Raw genomic sequence first — 22,641 nt, 5'->3', positions numbered from 1 at the left:
AAGAGATAATCATAAAAAGGGACTATTGAACCAATTTTCTTACTTTCTGCATTCATTTTGCATATTGTCTCTTCTCTGAGCTCTTTTAACCCAAACCAATCTGATGTCTTATGTCTTATCTGTTGTTCTGTCAATTTCCAAGTTTCATTCTCTTTCTTCTTTAATGTTCTTTTCCTTTCGTTAAATAGCTGAATCTGCTATGGTTGCCGTTCTAAGCTGCAGGGCGACAATAACGTCAAGAAATGTACATACAGTGTATCAGCAAAATGTGTCTGAAGCACAGTTAGATACTTGTGTGGTATTGCTTTGTAGTATGTTAGTTATGTGGTGATTTAATAATTAATCCAAATATTTTAAGTGTTTACTTATTCAGTAAGATGAACTTCCCCCATTGAAGTTTAACTACATGTGGTGTTGGAGCAAATGTTCCAGACAGATTTAAAATGTCCTTTTTTGTAACACTGTTACTTTATGAATATAAAAATATCTGTAAGATTGTTTCCTGGTTCCAGTACGATGAAATTTACATCATGTTAGAGCCTTATGGTTACAGTAAAAACTAATCTGTGTGAAGCTATGGTCACATAAGACACGGAAAGTATAACTGATCAGAGTGATCTATATTTGTATTCTTAGCTGGTGTCACTTGTTCACATGGTGCCACATCAAATTAAAGCAGAGTAAATACATATACAAAAAAGTATGTATTGTAAGTTTTGATGGGGATAATAGCTTAATTATTCAATTATTAAAATGAATGAACACACTGTGCATGCTAACACATGATTCCAGTTATTTAATTTAATAACCTTTTTTTTTATAAAGGACTATCCACCTGAAACTGATGCTGAGGATATTTTTGGTCATCAGGGAACACGGGGCATTTTCTATGCCTGTTCAATTTACTTGAACCAGAAACTTACTTGCAGTGAGGCAGCAGTACTAACATCAGCACCTCGCAGGGCCTTACACTTTGCACCCAGCGTTTCTTGATATTGACATATTTTCATTCTTTGTTCATTTATTTATGTAAACAGAAAATCGACTAGTTATGATCTGACTGAAATAAGGCTAGTGTGAACATAGCCTGAGGTAATTAAACTACCATTGTTCTGTTGTAGAGCTGAAAACATGGCTTCCGTTTAGAAAGAATGAACTCCTAGCTCATTGATCAACATGCTCTTTGGACAATATGCAGGCTGAACAGTAATGCAAATGATCTGAATGGATGGAAGAAGGACCCATGGACACTGGATATGAGAAGTATGATTAGCTAAATGAAGTACAAGAGAATGGCATTGATGGCACTCAATCATGGCAGAAACAAAAAGGAAAACATGAAATCTGGAAATAGGAGAAATAAAATGGGAGGTAAATAAGAAAAGCATGAGACAGTCTTCCTGATTAAAACCCAATTCACAAGACTTTTATACAAGAGTGCTGTTACAAAATTTTAACGAAATATGATTATTGCAATGAGAGAACTATGTGATATTGAATTTAATGTATTTTTACAAAGAAGGCACCCATGAAAAATTGAGCAATCACACGGAGAAGAAGTATAACTCAAGTATGAATATATTTTCACTGGGGACAGCAACAAAAGCTCTTCCAAAAAATAAAAAGCAAAACAAAACAATTTCATAAGCTTACTGGTAGCTGCAGTTTAAATCTTTTTTCTGAATAAGAAACTTAAACATCCAGGAGTTTCACAGACTGCAACAATTCCAGTTTGATCCTCCTGAAGCTTGGATTCTATCCCTGAACAAAAACATGACACAACCAAAACATATTACATTGACAGACAGACTGTTTCCAGTAGCCTGAAATGGATTTATGTTTTGTTTTTGTTTTTTTTAATTTACTTTTTGGATTAAATTTATTAAAAAAAAAAAAAAAAACAAACCTCTAAATTCAGATACAAAATGCTTTCAACAAGAAAATAGATTGAAATATAGAATATAGACATTAACATTTATTTTCAGCCATTTAAGATTTAGTTTGACGTTGGGTTTATAGTGACAACACTTTTTGTAGGGAACTTTAGTTCTGCAAAAGTTAGTAGTTTGGGTTGTATGCCTTCATTTCTATTCTTTTAATGTGTATTTCCTAATCTGGGATTCCCAAAGATCACAAGGAAACACAATGCTTTTACTGCACAAGGGTGGTTTAAATCTAATTTACTGGATTATGAAAACAGCTGTGTGAGGTTGATCTGCATCAGACACCGCTGCTGTAAAAATCTGCAGTATGTATTAATAACCTCTGACGAGCACAGCCTCTACGAAAAAGCTACTTGTGTACTTTGGATTAAAACTGCACACCTTGGGGACATATTTATTCTCCACAATGACACCAAGATGCAGATGCAGACATCATAAGGTTCACTGATGTTCTTTCTGTGAAAAAGTATGGTGCAGCGCAGGGAACCTGGAAAAGGTGGCATTAAAGCAGTTTCTGCTGCAGATGAAACAGTGGTGCCGGTACATCTTTACAAGCCAATTTACGGTGCATCTGAACATGCTTCAGAAGAAATGAACTCCTGTTTTGCCAGAGCCGATGCATTCCCTGCTTTTGTTTCAAATACCTGTAGAGATGAGCTCACTCCTTTCAGTGATTTAGTATCAATGATTTATTTTTTAGAGAATGCACTGAAACATGTCAAAGGATATACTGTTGATGAAAAAATAGACAAACTGGCAAATGTAGTTTTTTCTTCCATTCAGCACTTTGGCTACAACAAAAATCATATCTGACATTTCATATGTGGAAAGAGGAGCCCACGATGGGTATGAGTATTTTATGAAAGGAAATATATGACTGATTGTTTTGGCAAGGGGCACCCATAAAGTTCTGCACATTATTCTCATTGTGTGTGTGTGTGTGTGTGTGTGTTTATCCATATGTGCAGATTTTTTTCTTTTGTAAGTGCAAGTAAAGGGGGCTTGAAGCAAAAAAAAAAAATATATATATATATATATATATATATATATATATATATATATATATTCTAAGCTGCTTTTTTTTGAAGTGCTGTCTTCACAATTTACTTTTATTGAGTCTGATGTTTCCTCTTCATCTGTTCCTTTAAATCCTAGAATTCATCAGTCCATCAATGGTTCCCTCTTCACCACCTTCTCCTCAAAAGCCTCTCTCTATTTACTTATATCACAGGCTGAACTTTTCTAATGTTGTTTCTTTTTGCTCAGCCAGAAGTGAGTGCTATTATTAGGGGTCATAATTATTTTTACAGTTTTAGGAGTCATCATCAGTAACATCTTTGGGCTCCAGGCTTCTCTGCACTTGGGCATGAGCGTTAGATGTAAGGATGTACTGTTAGTTTTGATGCTTTGGGAAAGCACCTATACACTCCTTCCTTTTTGTGGGGTATTGTGACCGTGTTGTCTTTTTGACTTTCAAGTTTTTTTTTTCAGCCACTCTATCTTGTTTACCAAGGAAGTCTTTTCTTGTTCCAGTGCAGATAACTTTTCTTATCATTCTCAATTTGATTAAACTCCAGCGCAGAAACATGCAGTAAAACCTGACAGGTCAGATCAAGGTTGTTCTAAAACTCACAACTTAAACCTCTGTGGCCGCTGCAGGTTCTTATGTGTTTTGGCATGAAGCAGGTCGAGGATCTCTCCTGTAATCTGCATTTAGATCTCTACAGCAGGCTGTGGCTTGGGAGGTTGAGTAAGACATTTGGGAATTGTTAACACACCGTGTAAATCTTGTTGCAGTTTTGTATTTTGGATGCTGTGGTAGTGTGAAGTTTGGGCATTGCAGAGACCACAGTTGGCACATTGCAAATGTGAAAGGTTGTGGTTTGAAAGCTGTTGCTGCTGGCTTTGTTGGCTTCGCAGGCACCTTTATAGGCTGTGGTTTACCAAAATTAATCCAAAGGGGATTCAAAGATTTCACACCTTGCCATTTGTTCACTATCATAAATCCTCTTTTTAGATCAGTAACCATGTTGTCTTTCAGTGTACATCTGTTGTGTGAGGAATCTGCCTCACAGCCACATGGTGTAGTTAAGTTGACTGAGCTCCCAGAGGTTTGATGCAATTTTTCAGGCTTGCAAAAGACTCTCGTACTGGTCTGGATGGCAAACTTTTTCTTCAACATTCTGCAGCTCAGTGGATATGAATTTTAAAATTTTTCACAAAACTGATGCAGGGTCTCACACACATGCACACGCACACACACGTTTGTAGAAAAAACACGCATATGCATGCAAACACACACACCTACACACACATGCATGCAGCCAACACAATAATTCTGTCTAATATCGCAATAGTTTGAATAATTGATTTAAAAGTTTGGGGAAATCATGTCGATGGAAAAAAAGAAAAGGTCCAAACCGATTGATTGGATCTATTGATAGGTTGTCGTGGAAGTGTAAGCATGTATTAACAGCTTTCAGATTTGTTTATTTGTAGCAAAGGGCCTCAGAGCCAACCACACAACACCCTCACTGTGTTTCTGTTAGGATCAGAATGCAAAGCTATTACACACTGGAGGGTTTGTCTCAATCACACCGAATGGTTATGAATTTTAAGTGTGGGATTAGAGCCCACCGAGAAGCAGGCACATGGGAGAGACTCAGTCAGTTGAGTGCTAATTTGATTTTATTTTTTTATTTTTTTGTTTACAAACTGCTCTGGCAACACATTGTTAGCAGGGAAGATACATTGCTTGTTCTTTAGTACTTCCTCGAAATAAAACCGCAGCAGGAACAAATGTACTCTTCAAAGGAAAATGCTTTGGTTAAGACAAACATCCTGTTCTCCGTATGAAAAAAAGAAATAGCTTAAGAGTAAGAGTCAGGTATTGGCCAGCCCAACCAATGCTGGGAAATTACATCATTACAGTGTAATGCTACAATTAATCCAAAGTATCCCTCAGTTTGGTCTTAAAAAGGAATAACAATCTTGTTGCCGTGTAACCACCATGTGACAATGAAAGTGAGTATTTGTATGAATGTATCCCTGTTTTCTGGAGCTTTAGGTTATGGTATAAAGATTTATCCCTACATATTGTTTTTTTTTTTATGCTCACATTAATCTGCATTTTTCTTTGTTGCTAATGAGTCTTTATCCCTGCTGTTATTCCAGGTAGAGACATGGAAAATTCCTCACCGTATGAACCAGTAGCTCCCAACCGACATCCTGATGTATTCCGCTTGGCTGCCATCTCTTCAGGTATCACAGGTTTGATCTCAACTGAACACTGAACTCGTTTTTGGAGTGAAAATGAGATATTTGTCAAGACAGGGTTGGATCACGGTGGAATAAAAGGAAAAAAAGAACATGGTTTTGTTTTGATCTTTGTCAGCTGTTTGACCTCCAGTAAATAGCTGTGAGTTGTGAGGTACTGTATGATATACCTTCTCAGTGCACCATCTCACATTTTTCCCAACCATTGATTTTGTTTTCAGTTTGATTTCTCCTTTGGTTAACTAATTAAGCAGCCCAGGAGAGCTATAGCTTTCTATTGAGTCTGCTGGTTACCACCATCAGGGTATCATAAATCAATGCAGCATTCAGGATATATAAGACATAGCAACAATACTTCATGCTTTATAGAGCTGTGACCTGATTGGCTGTAGAGATGATACCTTACCAATACCAAAGCTGAACTACAATCACAGGAAAATTTGGTTTTTATTTTATCCAGTTTTAAAGGAATGTGCTTTATTTTTATTTAACAAAACCAGCAAAAACAGACGACATATTTCCTTCCCCTTCATCTTGCTCTGTGGTATAATTGGCTTCCAAAAGAGAAAAAAAACCATTTTTGCATAATACCCTTTGCTTTAAAGAAGAAAAGTAGTACTTGTTTTTGAAGATGACTTTGATGATGTAGAAGAGGAAGAATCTGACATTTTAGTCATTTTAAAGATCATGATTAACTACCTCAAATGACTAGTATGTTTAAAGATTTGGAAATTTCATGCTGCTATCAGTGCTGCAAAAGTCCAAGTCTTATGTCTTTGATATCAAGTATAAGTCATGTTGTAATTCACTTTAAAGGATGCACTCATACTAGAATAGTCCAGAGGATTCTGTTCAGCTGGATGAGGAATTCTGCACCTCTGTTTGGTTGGGTTTGCTTTCACACTGCAAGCAGACCAATTTGTCTGAAAAACATCTTAAGTTTCAACAGCTGCTCGCTATACATGATATTCCCCAAAAGCATCAGACGAAGAAAAAAGAAAAAGAAAAGTCAGCTCATTCATTATCCAGGAATGAAAACGGTTTGTTTGCTTCAAGTAAACAATGGTGTCATGGTTTGTATAGGATGTCAACCCAGTCGCAGGCTGATGAGACCAGAGGCAGGCGGGTAGAGGGATAAACTTTTAAGCAAAGAAATACAGACCAACATGGCTGGAACAGTAGACACATGTCAGAAACATGGCGTAACATGACATGACAATGAACTGGCAATGGATAAATAAAACCAAAGGGTGTACACAGGTGAATTAGCATGGAATAGGAGCAATAAATCTAACCAGGTGTACTAATGAACAGGAAGCAGAAAGCAAACAATAATATACAAGAGAAAAAACAACAAAATACGACATAAAACTTGACAGAACAACAAAGGACAACCGCAATACAAGAAACAATGCGATCAAAACAAATAGAGCAACAATAGATTTATTCAGTGTCTAGGTCAGTTTTTTCCTTTGGACTTTAACCCTAAAGTGTTTTTGACAAGAATCTGTTCAGTATAGGTAACAAAGCAGTGGCTAACCAGAATTTTGTGCTATGACTAGGCCTTTAACTAACGATTATTTTAATATTCGACTAATCTGTAAATAAATTTTTTGATTAGTCGATCAGTCAAGATTATTTCGGTCATGTCCATCTGTGCTTCCAGTTGACACAGCCCTTTTTACAGGCTCCAGTATGTTTTACCCCACTTTCTTCATTTGCATCATATGCATGTCACCCTGATTCCCAGTCAGTCACAACATAATAGGTTAATAGGTTAAAAGAATGACTCCTGAACCAGTTGAATATTAAATTTAAGCTTAACATCTTACTACTAATTTATTTAGAAACATTTAAACTTAGCTAGTGTCATATCCAAGCTGTACAGAATTTACCTCAAAAGGAAAACAAAATAAATAAAATATTTTAACATCTAAATTTTCGTAGGTGTGCATTGAAATGATTATTTACATTTTGAAAATGCCTGTTTTGTAGGGTAAACGAGGGCCAGAATCCTTTAAAATATTCCCGAATCCAAACGGTGATCCAGATCACCACCAAAATTGAAGCACTTCTTCCTTTTCACATTTCCAACAACTCCTGAAATTTTCATGAAAATCTATGTATAACCTTTTGAGTTATCTTGATAACAAACAGATAAACGCCGGGAAAAACATAACCTCTTTGGCAGAGGTAACAACATCACTACTCGCTAATGCTAACTTTGCTATCTAGAATGCTGGAAACCATGACTCCTGGGTGCTTTTGTTTCAGATGCTCATGCATGACTGTCGTGCTGCCGTGGTATGCCAACTCCAAGTGGCAGACGACACATTTCATCTGTTTGACACTTTGTTTAGCGTGAAATATCACCAAACCTTTGAAATAAGTTGCGCCGCCGTTAGTTTGCTCTTTGTTGTTTAAACAAAGATGCTGCACAAAATGACAATACTGCCCCCATCACTTCCTGTGGTGCTTTGTGTCATTTGCTTGGTGTTTAGAGTTCTTATACTGTCTGAAAAGCTGTGATTGGTAAATGGCGTAAAGTTGCCTGGTGCAGCACTGGTGCAAGTTGTTACAGGCGTTGATAACACAATGTGTCGACAATGAAATTTCTCGTGGAGGAATTTTCATTGTCGACCTAGTCGACAAATTGTTGCAGCCTCAGCTATGACACTGCCTACATCACTTTCTCTGTTTGGAGTACTATCATAGAAACAAACCAGTATTAATTTAAAGTGGACCAAACAGCGCCAGCATGAACACGGAAAGCAAACATGGCTGAGAAAATGCAGAAAGGATTTCGCCAACCGGGCTCTGTTTGTTTGCCTAAATGATACAAATACAGTGCTTTAGATTTATGATGAGTTTTATTTAGTGTTGTGCAAAAAGAAATATTTATGTAGAAGGTAGTTATTTCTTGTTAGTACGTCATTGCTATAATTTGGTAAGTAAATATATTTTCTTGTATTGCACCCGGGACACTCATCACAAAGTGGTTTACAGAGAAAGTAAGCCAATAAAATTCATAACCAAATTAAATGTAGAAAAAAAATAACGAAATAAAAGTTTGAAATGTAAAATCACTCATTATGTTTAAGTCTAACTGAAAGCTTGTATTAGCTTTAGAGAAGACATAGCTAAATATTGCAAACTCAGGCAGGGATGATTTGAGCATGTGTCTAAACATGGCACAGAATTTACATCTTGGGCAAGCAGTATTTGCAATATTTCAATTTATTTTAAACATGTATGCTGTTAGGCTCAGTGAGCCCTTCTCTGTTTAGGTTTTACTTGATCGTTCCAGCTAGGAAATGTTCTGCCATCAGTGCTCACAGCTGTGGAGAGTCTACACAATCACTTTTCATAATATCATGCTCAGTAATGTGATAAATACTTTAATGATACTTTCTTATAATTTTATGACAGTACACTGAATGTGTATCAGATATTTCATTTTGAGTTTTGCAAGGATGACACAGGTTTTTATATAATTTGTGTTGCTATCTCTGCTTTTGTTCATTTTATGTTATATTTTTCCATAATGTCTCAATTAAAATATCTAATAAGCTGTCTAATTCAGTTATTATATTTGAATACTTCTTGATACTTCAGTTAAACAATAATGTGTGAATTAAAAAAAAAGACAGAAAATATAGAATATATTTCTGACGTACACACAAATGGAAGTGCCCTGGTTGAAATAATGACTGCAGTTCAATTTCTCTAGACATATTAGGACACAACAGGGGGCTCATTACCAAATCCATTTGGTAATGAGGTGATATATTGAATTTACTCTCTTAAGTCTTTTTAGCTGTAAACTTTGTGCATGTGCATGATTTTTGAGGACAAATTAATTGATTGGTATGCTGGGAGAAAACCACAAGCAAACAGATTAGTAATTACACACTTGTTTTATGAACTTAGTTCTCACTTTGATTCTCACTTAAAATATTCATAATCATGCCTATAAATGTTAAACTGTACAGAGACTAAGAGAATACATATCTCGTGGGTTGATGAGAAGGAATGAATCTGTACTCTCCAGAAGGAGAGGCTGAAAATTGAAAGATAATCTTCACTATTCTAGAAGTTTTTTTGCCCAGACTGAAGATAAGTTAAAGAAGAATTCCAGATATACCCAGCTTCTCGTCTGATGATTGTTGGGTCACACTTTAGCTCACTGTGACCCTTAAATGGACCAAGCAGTTAAAGTGACTGAATGAATTGGGTTTTTTTCATAAACCGCCCCATGTAATATCAAACATGCACTTCCTTTAAATGGGACAAAGAACTCTGAGCCGCTTATTATGGCTTTCTTTGAATAAACTTACAAAACTAACCTTTGTGCTGTACATGGATAATCAAAACTACAAAATGTCCCTCTGGGATGTTTTTCGAACAAGGGCAGCGGCAGTACATCTCATCCATATTTCTCTAACATCAGCGATGACATAACCAAAGATTAATTGTGCTCTTCTTGTGCTGGCTTTGCACTGAGCACCTGCATGAGCTGTGTTACATCATAACTGCATCTTTGCATACTGAATTGACTGGAGTGTCCTTATCAACAGCAGCAGTCATTTCATCAGTGATCTTCTTGCTCTGATAGCATTAGAGTGGCACTCTTTTCAGCACTGAACCTTTCACCACTGAAACGTGGTGCTGATTGCTAATACGAATACAGTCACAATATCAGAATTTTCCCATACAATTACTTTCCGAAATAACTGGAAGGTGGGTATTTAATGAGGAGGTAGCAGAAAGTAGTAGGAAAAGTTATGTGAACAAAAAGAAATCCCAATTTGCTACTCATTACATAGTGTTATGATGAAATATTTATTTTTAATATGGTTATTATGATTATTACCATCACTGCTGGTGTATCAACACACCCTTATTTATCACTATTGGTATGACAGATTACAAACTGCATAGAAAAACAAACAATTGCAAAATCTACTTTTATTTCTGTTTTTTTTTTTTGGGGGGGGGGGGGTATTTTTCTTTTGTTTAGTTCTTATAAGAGATGGTGATCTTGTTTTTTAATTATTTTTCATGGTGAAGAAGCCAGTAAAGTAATAGGGTTACTTAAAAAAAACTCTCCTTTATAATCAGCCAGTGAAGGATTAGCATTCTGTTTCCCCCAGATACTATTTCAAAGGGACAACTATTTCACTTGACACCAAAGACATTACAGTTTGGCTTTGCTGTAACAGCAGGATCAATCTTGCTCTCTATTAAGGGTGAGTACCTCAGGAAGCAATTCAGTTATGATGCAGAGGGCTGTGATGTCATCATAACATGTCTATTTGCAATAAAACAAACAGAAAATATGTTGTCAGTCATGTCGAGGGTTACATTTGCCAACACTGAGAAAGAACTATCAGGAAAAGGAAATTCTACCTGAAGAAGCTTTTTGTGGTCAATATATACTGATATTTGCACACTCTGGTTTAAATTGTTCGTGTTTCATTCTTTTTTCCGAGTTACGCAATGAGGAGTGTAATAACTTTATTTTATTGCTCTGCTCAGAGTTCAGAAAATATGCCATCATGGGAATGTAAAAATCTGTTGTGATGTGACACTCATCGCGTGGTAACGTTTCTCTAAAATTCTTTCTAAAATTACTTCAACTTTATCTTATTGTAATGTTTAGGGGTATCCTGCCACCAAAGTGCACAACATAAAAAAAATAAATCTCAGTAGGGATACAAATTGGCAATAGATGTAAAAATTTTTGAGCCAGAGCTGTTTTACACATTTTGGGTTTGAATGTAGCTCTGTCATCATTTGCGCCTTCTGGTAGCAGATGAGTGCTGTGTAGTCCTTCCAAACTACATATGCCTAGTGTGATTTTTCATGTTTGGCATGATTTCAAAATGTTGTCCAGCTACATATTAAGTTTTTCCATATGCTATAATGCTGAGTGTGCTAATCGGAATTTACTCACACAACCATCTTGTACATGCTAAAGATTGAATGGACGCCTGTTCTGTTTTTCCAAGCTCCTCCATTTTCCATTACATTACCATATCATTTTACGATAATTAGTTTTTGACATGTATTAAATGCAATTCAATGCACTCAAGTATCTCCTTGAGTAGTGAATCCACCCTCTGCAGGACATTTTGATAACTTTTTGATCTCTTTTGTATGTAATAACGAAAGGGTAAATATCCGTTTTATGGGGATTGACTATTCTGCAGTTGTAAGTATAGGTAATCTTGACTGATATGACCAAAGCAAATTATATAGAAATTAAAACACAGAGAATTGTATGAGAGCAAAAACTACATGTCCAAAAGCATTTGCAATTTGTTTTCAAATTGTTTTGAAAACAAATTGCAATTGATGCAATTAGAAATGCTAATGTGCAGATAGGATTAATTGGTGTGGAGTTTGAACTAATGATTATGAAAATGTTAATTTGGTTGTGAGAAAAGCACAAACAACTGGGAAAAACTGTAACAGCTTACCAAGCCTAACTCATGGCTGTTTTTTTGTTTTTTTTTGTGTGTGTGTTTTCATTACGTCAGGATTAAACAACGAGGATCTGTACATTACATGATTATAATGCACAATGCGGAGTCTAAAACACCACGGCATGCACAAAACTTACTAAATATGCTTAAGTATAGGAGCTATTTTATGTTGGCCTCATTGTACTTTTTATGCTAAATAACCATTGTCAAGCTACTGAGTGTTTCTCTCATTCACCTGTCAAAAGCCAGCTGATCTGAACCAGTTGATTAACATGTTTCTATGGTGACACCCGTAATGGAGTGATATTACAGCGATTTAACTTGCCAAATTATGTGTGTATATGAAAATAATGCTTGCCAATTGGCATTAGAATAATCACTGACCATGGTATAGATGTTGTAATACAGTCAACTCAGGATCACTGTTCTAAAATCAATATCACATGTTGTGTGAAGAATTTGGGGAAGAATCCTGAATACGTTATATACCTTTAATAAACCCCAAATGAATGCCATTTAGATACAAGATGCACATCATTGACTAATTGTGACCATGCTCCATGTCTAATGTGTTCTGTTCTGTTGACCTTAGACTAAGCTAAATTACCTTATGAGGAGCAGAGGGCAGAAAAAAGAATCCTGTATACAGGGTCCCGCCTAGAATTAAGTTGAACATCTCTTGGTTAGGCCCTCTAACTCTTTCCTCTAAGCCTCTCGCCTCTCAGCTATGTGTTCACCAGCCAATTAAATCCAGAAAGCTGCTTGCACAGCTGAGGGAAGTGGAACAGTGCAACAGCCCTGCTCAGCATGCTGTGGAAAAGTTGAACAATTTCATATTATCCTCATAACAACAAAAACTATTACTAAAGTAAACGCTTAGATCTTTCTTTGTATAAGCACTATATAAGCTTTTGGATGTTTGGGCTCTGATTGTATCTTTACATATATAGTCTTTGTTTGTACAGGGGTTCTGTCTATGCCTGCCACTGTGCTTGTGTGCATTTATATTACTTTGTTCTTATGCTTCCATTGTCCTGTAGGGGACTTTCTAATCAGTTCACCCTGAGTAAAGCCTTAGCTCGTCTCTCTGTGGATCAGTAATGAGACTTGTTCCAGTGCCCTTTGCAAAGTCAGCATTTTTCATAGGAAGTTTAAACAACAGTACATGTTTGTTCTCTCGGTTTGTTAGTGCATTTAATAATTCCCTGCTTGCATGCTGGTAATGAACAAGGAATCCGATTATTGATACAGCATTGGTCAAGCAGACCAAAAATGCACATCCTAGTCAATTCAAATGCATTCTACATTATTACCAGAAAGCGAGGTGGAGGGCGAGAGCTGAGGATACTCCGGCTCTGCATTTCTCGAGAGGAAACCTTGCTTAGCAAAGTTCAAGTACATTGAAATGAATTAGAAATTATTTAAAATCCCTTTGGAAACCTGTTTTCTTCCCCTAGAACATTCTCTCCTCACATACAAATATTTAATCATATTCTCTCATAATTTCTATGTCCACTCACTGAGGTTGATCTCATGCCAACTAATTTTGCTTCATGCTTCGGGATAAAATACAGCTCATCTGAGAACAAAGAATTTTATGACCTACGCCAGTCTTCCTCTTATGAAATCTTCATATAACTTGGTAAGGCTTGGAGGCGTGATATGCATTTAGTGAGCCTTGTCTCTCCATTCTGGAAACCCCCACTGCGACAGAAAGTACAGAGCTAATGAGTGATGAGCCCTTTGACACGGAAATGCTTGACATGCTCCTCGGGGTCTAGACTAAAGACTTTTCTAACAAGCTCTCACATGCTCACCCAGGGCTGTATTAAATCCAAATTTTGGCACCTTTCCTAATTACTGAGAAGATACAGGAGTGAGGAGTCTCTTCCTAACCTGGGCTGAACCCCCTTCTGCAGTGCTGCGTCCCTTGAGTATGGGATGATATATGAAATGCAGAATTTAAATTAGGCTGATAGAGCGCAATTACTTGAGAAAGAAGATCCCTTCCTCTTTCGGGGAAATAATATATCCAAATCTTGATCCACAGTTCACGAACATTTTACCCTCTTCCTTCCATTCCTACAAGCTCCATCTTGTAGCTTTTTTCTGATAAGGCATGTCTTAAGTTTGTGTCTAAATTTGTTTCAGTTCACATATGCCTACTCACTACTTTCTTAATTTGTTGTATTTTATGCCTTTTAGAAAAATAAATATAGGTTAATTCTACCTCTTAACTGTGAAGGGGAGTCTAAGATATGACACATGTAGAGAACCATATTAAATGTCTGTTTACAGTGAAAACAGCAAAGTTTTTAAAATCAGTTGTACCAAATAAAAAGAGTGTAACTCCAAACGTGTTCATAGAAACTTGTAAAATGCTAAATTTCACTCATGTCCTCACTTTAATTCCAACTAAACTGTTCCATTGGTATAATGAATACATGTTTAACATGTCATGGATATATTATATACAACCATAATTTATGGTAGATGGCGATTTAAGCAGCAATAAACAGAATCAAGTGTATTCCTATCTTTGAGCCACATCAATCTGTTATAGTTTTGAGTACCTGCAAAGTTATATAAACGAATAAAACAATAATCTCTGCATTTCTAACAGAGACTCTTCAAAACCAAAACTCTCCAAGCAACAGCAAACCAACAGAGAGCTGCCTGCAGTCAGGCCCATGCACTGTAACTGAATTATTGATTCAGTCTGTCTCAGACCTTGAGTCAAATGAATTAAGCTGTGATTTCAGGTTGAATGTTAGTAAATTATTCATCTTCTGGTGATAAGATATGATTATCATAATATTAGTTAACGGCAGGGTTGTCACTGCGAGGTTCCTCAATCTATAACAAACTAAACACAATGTGGTGTTTATAATTGTAAACAAGACATTACTTGTCTCTAATTAAATGAATGATAATTAACAGTGAATACTTGAGTCTGGAAAAATATTTGCAAGAAAGTATATTGCAAATGTAGCTGGAAAGTGTTTATTTTGAACAAAACTAATCATGAACAGCAATGCCCAGCATTAGCGGGGTAGGCTAAGCCTCCGTTCAGCTCATAGTGCCATGGTTTATGGTTTGGTCTTGCTTCTTGCTTCTATTCCACTGGAAATGGAATAGGCTGGGAATGTTGAGCTAGTCTAACACCTGGACACTACCTAAATGTCGAGAACATAAGAAGTAAATACACTATCATCACTTCTTCATGCATGCATCTATTTTCATTTGCTTTCTTGTGAAACGTTTTGTTTCTAGCATGTCATTGATTTTTTTTTTTTTTTTTTTGGGGGGGGGGGGGCTTTATTAAACACATAAAATTATGCACCTAATATATAAATTGGTTCATTTTCTTAACCATTTAGAAAATTAAGATTTGTGGGGAAGCTGGGGCCGCAGCAATCACAGGCAGGTTACACCCAAACAGGTCAACAGTCCATCACAGTGATATAAATGTAAAGCTGAGTTACAGCTGTTGGAGGGTTCAAAATGTAGATTTTCTTTTAGATTGTAGATTCATAAAAACATTAGTTATTAAAGAAGAGGCATCCAGCTGCTGTTCACTGATTTTTCCTGGGGAAAAAATTTAAGATATATCATTTTAAGGTACACAAATATATTTTTATTTCTATTCTATTCTATTCTATTCTGTTCTATTCTACAGTCATTTAGGAGATGCTTTTATTCAAAGTGGCTTACATATGAGAGTGAGAACAACACAAGCACAAAATCAAACAGTAGGAGACATCATAGGAAGGTGCTCGAGGACTGCTAGTCCTTGAGTCCAGTTGGACGCAGGTGTTGACATGCTGCAAGCTTTTTTCTCTTCCCCACCCCACAATATTCTCCATGTTAAAATACAAAGAATAAATACCACAATACAGCTTTGTAATACTGAAAACAAAATAGTTATATTGGTCCAAAACACGTCATAGTTTAAGCTACTTTTTGGCCATTCACTGGGTGGTGTAAGTAAAATACTATATTAATTTATTTCTTTCTTGAAACTTTGTGGCTGGTACACTTCATTGTTTTGAATTAAATATAAATATAAATAATAAAATGATCCTAATAAACATGTTTTGATGTTCTCATATACCACGTAACAGCAAAAAAGTCAAGAAAAATTATAACTTTTCCTGCAGTATACCAGTAATAAAGTAGGTCCATGTTCACTGATGGCACCCCTCTCTTGCATTCAGGCTATATTAGAGAAGTTAACCTCCCTCCCCTGTAGATAATGATATTTCAGAGGTTGTGGTCACATGGTGACACTAGGAGAGATTCATCTCTTATTCAACAGAACCAATCTCTCTGTGTGTCTATCACACAGCCTGGAGCAGGAAGAAGACCATCTATTTTAGAGAGGTATGCTCGAGACGCTGCATTGTTTCCAAGCAGCACATTGCACGTTATCAATCCTGGAAATGGGTATGTGAGCACATCAAATCTCAACAAGGGGAAAAATAAGCAAACCCCCAAAATGAATGATTTTGTGGTTTCAGATCACATCAGATAAAACAGTACTCACAGCCCCTGAAGTATAACAGAATATCAGGAGTTCATCACAGGGAGAAGAAAGAAAACACTCTTAAAGCAGGTTCCTTTTCCCCATTGCTTTCATTAGATGTATCAAAGTTAATGTAGCAGGTCTGCTGATAAATGGCCACAGTGTTAAGAGAAATGTCCAGAGTTCATCTGAAATAGTTGTTCAGAATGGATCTTTCTTTTGCACTGTTTGCTTTAAGTCACCAGAAAAAAAAAAAAACTTTTCCTTTTCTTCTTGATTAAGCAATGAAAACATAAATAAGACCAAGACATCATTAAATCATCCAGACAAATTAGTTTATTCTTGCACTCTCCAAGGGGTTAGAGGAAACTCCACAGCAGATGTCTGGGGTAATAATATTCTCAGTCTTGTTTTGTGTAAGTTATATGCAACGGCACACATAATTACACGCACATCATTTACTTTTGCAACATTAGCAAACATGAAACTTTTTCAAACAGGAATTGAGACATAACCGGCCTTGTAATGCTGGTTAAAGTCTGATTTGTGATTACAATGATAGCTGAATCAAGAACTGACTTTGGCAGTCTTGACATCATGACGGGGCTCAAACAGGGCCAAAGTTTCCCTAAAGTGGGCCGAGCCTGGAGCATGCCTTAAAGGGGGGCAGTAAAGTCCAGCTGGAGGAGATGTTAGCAGGGCAACTATCCAGTGGTTCAGGCTACATTACATTGATGGATTGCAGTTTTCTAAATCTCCACTGGCCATCTGCAGGCTGTAATGTGGGTCGCTAGGGGGGGCGGGGGGGGTCTAGGATGAAAAGAAAATAGGAGAAGGATGAGCTCCTATGATTTATCTGACCAAGCTGGGATGTAACTGCTTTTAAGGCTCCAGCAATGGAGTTGTTTTTACTACCTTTGATTGGGAAACTGAGATTGAATTTTGTGCTCAACCCAAAAATATGTCCTGGAGCAAACACAAGACACAAAACCCACTTGATGGCTTTGACATGCTTCCACACAAATAGGATGATAACAACAGCAGGAAGAGAAGAGCAAGGAGTCAAAGAGGTGGAGATGGGAGGGAAAATTTTCCATATTACGTTACAGAGTAATGATTGGTTTTCCGAGAGCAATTTAACACAGATTTTCAGCAAACATAATCTGTGATAATGTGCAGGAGAAAGCAGTTGATAAGCTAATGATATGATATGTATAAATATGGAAAAAGCTTTAAGAGGGAAAAGAAGACTTGAGCAGTTTGTTAGTGTAGCTGATCATCTCATGAAATGAGAGTACACAGACAAATAGACAGAACGGCCACTTACACAAACATGCTGGAAAGCTTTCAATTAACAGAGATTATTGCAGGAAGATGCATGACTCTTGCATAGAATAATTAACCCAACTCATCAGCAGTGCAATGAACAACTCGCAGCACCACAATTATCTACCTATGTGTGTTAACCTACCATTGCTAACTGTTGAGTCATTGAATAAGTAAATTACAAATAAACAAATAGTTTAAGAGCTGTTTTCTCTTTACACACTAACAGTTCAAATTGTTGTCTTAAATATCATCTTAAATATTAATGTGATAAAATAAAATATTTATGACGAGGTTGAAAATTTAAACTAAATTTCACTACTTAAAAGGTAACAAGTCAGCAGATGTATTTTAAACTGCGTGAAGGTGCCTTCCTTTTAAACACAGACCGCAACTGATGAATTTCCGTCCATCAGGCCAACAGATTCTCAGAGCTTCTGGATTTGTAGGTGAGGTAAATCTTCACAAAATGCATAACTTCCACATTTAGTGGTACGTTATGCAGATTTCTTGCCTATAAATTCTCTAACTTTGCATACTTAGCATGACCGAGCAGGGGACACTGATGAACACCTTCAAGTTGTGCCCTTAGGCAAGACCCTTAATGCTACAGACTTATAACCTCTTAATGAGTGCAACTGAACTGATGCCTGAGACATACCGGCTCAGACACCGGCTCGGTTAAACAAGGTCTGTGTCAAATACTGAAGAACCAGGGTGCTGTCACCAGAAATGAGCTACTGGAACATGAAATAGACAGTACTGGACATGTGATGTGTACATACATACATATATATATATATATATATATATATATATATATATATATATATATATATATATATATATATATATATATATATATATATATGTGTGTATATATATATATATATATATATATATATATATATATATATATATATATATATATATATATATATATATATATTTATATATATATATATTTATATATATATAAATATATATATAAATATATATAAATATATATATATATATATATATATATATATATATATATATATATATATATATATATATATATATATATATATATATATATATATACATCATATGACATATTTTTAAAGCAAATCTTAGATTTCAAAACAGAGTTGTTTCATCCATCTGTGATGCATTTTTATCATTTTTTAAATGCACCAACCATCATGATGGAAATTTATAGTGCTATGGGACCCATGTGACTTTGGCACCTAAGGGTAAATTTGTAGTGGTTATTGTATTGTTTTATGAGATTTCCTTTTATTGCTTTGTCACAGAAACACTTTGTTAAGACCAGGGAAAGATCATGACCTGTTATGATCATGTTTCCCCTAAACCAAACATTATTTTTCTTTATTTGCAGTTGTAGTCTTTTCTTAGTTTTAGTCAAAGTGCTGCTGCTGCTTCTTGCTGTAAATTTAACCACAGATGGGAGTTGAGAAACTGAACAAACAATTATATATATTTTACTTTTTTATTTTCCTACATCTTTCTCTCATTTTGTTCCATTTACTCTTAGGGATGCTCACAGTGGCCCCAAAAGGCTTCCAGTGCCCTGATGCTGAAAGAAACTGCAACCCTTGCATCGATGCAGCCAAAGCTTGCAACCTGAATGGTGTCTGCAAGAAGCAGCGCACCAACTACATAGCTACTTGTGACAAGAGAGACTCCGCCAAGGGAGACACCTGCAACAAGAAGCGCTGCCACAAGGTTCTGAGGACGTTCCTGGACCGTGTGCCTACCGAGTTCAGCCACGGCCTGCTTTTCTGCCCCTGCCAGACTGAGGCCTGTGCTGAGAGACGCAGGCAAACAATAGTGCCTGATTGCTCTTATAAGGATAAAGAGAAACCCAACTGTTTGGAGCTACAGAGGATCTGCCACCAGGACACACTCTGCAGGTGAATAGAAAGAATCTGTGTGTGTGTGTGTGTGTGTGTGTGTGTGTGTGTGTGTGTGTGTGTGTGTGTGTGTGTGTGTGTGTTGTAAATAAATGTCTTTCTGTACGTTTTTATTTTGGTGAGTTAATCAACAAATTTACTTTCAGAAAAGTTATCACCTGATTTTTTATTATCATCTTACAGTCAAGGAAAATTAAAAAAGAAAACTTAATTGTATCTTTTAGTGTACTTTGTTGTTGTTGCAATATCCTGAATCCTGGCTCTTCTAAAGTTCTTCATTCCTCTGTTGTAACTTTGCCAGCAAAGTAATTAGGCTTCCAGAGAAGCATTGGCTATTAGATGCAGGATGAAGATGTGAGGCTAAGTTGAAGGGACAATGTTCAATTAGGCTGAACAAAACATTAGTGGATCACTTTGGCTGCATGGGGCCTCTATTGGATTCAAGCAGCCACATTCAGTTCACACCTACTCAGCCGTGTCATGTTTCCTTGTGTTAGTGCAGCTAAGAGCAGGTGAAGCGCAGCTGCTGTGGCCAATTCACATGTCAAGATCTTTTTACCTCTCAGAACCATGTACTTCATATCCAGTCAGCTAAAAGAAATATTTTCAGCAGTCATTAGTCTAATAGCATACAAGATGTGGGACATTTGAATAATTTCAAGCATTTAAAAGCTCATTTATAAGCTTAATGGAGTCCAGCCAAGTGATCGGTCCTTGAAAGCTCACTGCTAAAAATAAAACTCATGGTGTGAGAATTAACAAATGGGAAAACTTTAGGCTACTTATGCATTTCCCATTGTGACAGATGATTAGGCCACTGATAGTGTTTATAAATAGCCAGTGACAGGTCTTGACAACATTTGGAGGCTTGATATACCGAGTAGATGAACGGTCTTTGTAGACATGGAGGAAGGTGATAACGCCTTCCAGGTGCATTTTGTGCCATGACTGCCTCAAAGTCAAAACTGCTTTTAATGCTTTTAATGATCAGCAGTAAACTCATTTGTGTTCTCCATAGCTCATCCATGCATCTATCCATCTATTGTAAATGCCTGCTTAAGTTAGTTCAAGGTCATGAGGTTTCTGCATTTGTAAAAATTTGCAATGAAAACAAATTTAAGGTCCTGAAGTGACTTGGGAATGACTTCGGACCTTTTTAATAATTAAAAGTAAAAGAAAAAAGCATATCCATTAGATATTAAAAAATGAGAAGTTTACACACATCATGCAAAGAAGTAAGCCGGGGCTCGCATGGGATAGCAGCCATGGCATGGTGGCATATTCATGTCGAATGTGGATTCAGTTGTTAACTTCCTACTTTTAGTGTTTACTAAGGTAAGACAGCCACATTCCCAAAAAAGCTGCCATCATTCAAATATCTTTCTGTTTCTAGTGTTAAACATGGGGCTGCACGGTGGGGTGGTGGTTAGCATCGCAGCTTCACAGCAGGAAGGTTGCTGGTTTGAGCCTCAGCTGGAGCGAGGTTCAAACATCGGCCTTAACGTGCAGAGTTTGCATGTTTCCCCACATGCATTAGTTCTTTCTGGGTACCCGAGCTTCCTCCCATCTTCCAAAGACATGCATATTAGTTTAATCGGTCACTCTGAAAAATTGTGGGTGTAAATGGTTGTTTGTCTCTGTGCTGGCCATGTGGTAGACTGGATGTCCCTGTCCAGGGTGTACCCTGCCTTTCACCTGCTAATTGCAGGGATAGGCTCCAGCTTCTTCACTTTGCTATGATTGTAAATTAGACTAAGCGGTATAAAAAAAATTATGAATGTGAAACACTGTATCAAATTGCTCATTAATACTGCCTGCACACACACAATTCTCTTAAATTCACTGCAGAGCTTCTACTTTTCTCCAACAAATCCAGATTTTATTGAGCGTGTAATATTTCAGTTAACTCCAACATTTGCTTAAGTTAAAGGCAACACCAGTGCAGTGATTCAAGAGAGACTTAGAGGTGACAGAAGTCTTGAATGCTTCACAAGCAATTTTGGTGGGCGGCTAAACAAAAAAAAACTTATCACATATCAACACGATCCATGCATGTTCAAATAATCATTCACATTCTCAGACATTGTAATTTGTTTCACTAATGATGCATGACGGTTTGTTGATAGTATCCTACCTGATGTTTGCTCATAAACTGTTTCCATAGGAGTAATCTGCCTGCAGGTCTGAGTTCTTATAGCACACTGTAAGTCCTCCCCACCAGTACTAAATCCAACCTCCACACTGCTAAAGTAATGAAGCTCTATCAGCTTTCCTCCAATTTATGATTGTCTGGATAATTACCTGCTTGCTTGCATTGTGTTATATCTTTTCAGACTGAGTTGCTTTCTTTGACCTTTAGGTGCTGTGCACCTCCTCATTGAGAGAGATGAAACAGAACGTTGAAGCTCATTATCTGTGGCTGTGTAATGCCCCACTGAGGTCAACAGCTCGATTTTTGTGCACACTCACACTGTATGGACACACACTTGCCTGTGCACCATTAGATCAACATCCATTCAAAAAGCACTCATGCATTCGCACACACTTTCATTCAACTGCTGTGAGCTTCAATGAAATTCTGATCATTTTTGCTCATTCTCCAAGTACAGCAGTGCAAGGGAATGTCACTACCATTCACTCACACTGACATGTCATTGGTTTGCACTTTGCTGGCCTCTGGTGATTTTTTTTTTTCTATTAGACACCTCTTATTTGATCTGATGAGTTGCTGTGATATTGCATTAACTGGCACATTACATTTTGAAATTGTTCTGCACTTTTGGTTAATTGTACAATGAGACACTTTCAAAAATTTGTACAGATTAGTGTTTGTTTACCCAAGCATAATTACAAAGACAATGGAAAATGCTTAAAATTCAAATCTCAGCACACTTCACTACAGCATTGCCAAAAACTTTCCTTGGCTCCAATCTCCCCATCGTGATTTTTTTCCTCTGTTAGATGTGTTGGGAAGAGCATGGGGGAGGAGCATTTAATGACAGGCATGTTTCCCTTGGAGATACCTGTTAAAGTCCAGAGAGAAGTTAAACTGGTATATCACAGCTTGCCCAAAACCCTTCCATTTGAGCACAAACAATAAACTAAGGCAGGATGGGGAAGAATGAGTAGGGAGGATGAGATAATGAGATAAAGAGAGGCCAAGG

General features: G+C 36.8%; 1 protein-coding gene across 1 annotated transcript in view; it reads left to right on the top strand.

Annotated features, from left to right (window-relative positions):
- The window catches only part of LOC306763767 (GDNF family receptor alpha-2-like), a 60,258-nt gene that overhangs the window by 10,604 nt on the left and 27,013 nt on the right, over positions 1-22,641 (top strand). The window contains exons 3-4 of the mRNA XM_079250664.1: positions 5,118-5,204; positions 19,099-19,477. Of these exons, the coding sequence (XP_079106790.1) occupies positions 5,118-5,204; positions 19,099-19,477 (466 nt within the window). The remainder of the gene's footprint in view (positions 1-5,117; positions 5,205-19,098; positions 19,478-22,641) is intronic.

Source organism: Telmatherina bonti, assembly GCF_933228915.1.
Source record: "Telmatherina bonti genome assembly, chromosome: 13".
NCBI lineage: Eukaryota > Metazoa > Chordata > Actinopteri > Atheriniformes > Telmatherinidae > Telmatherina > Telmatherina bonti.
This window is presented reverse-complemented; position numbering and strand designations above follow the sequence as displayed.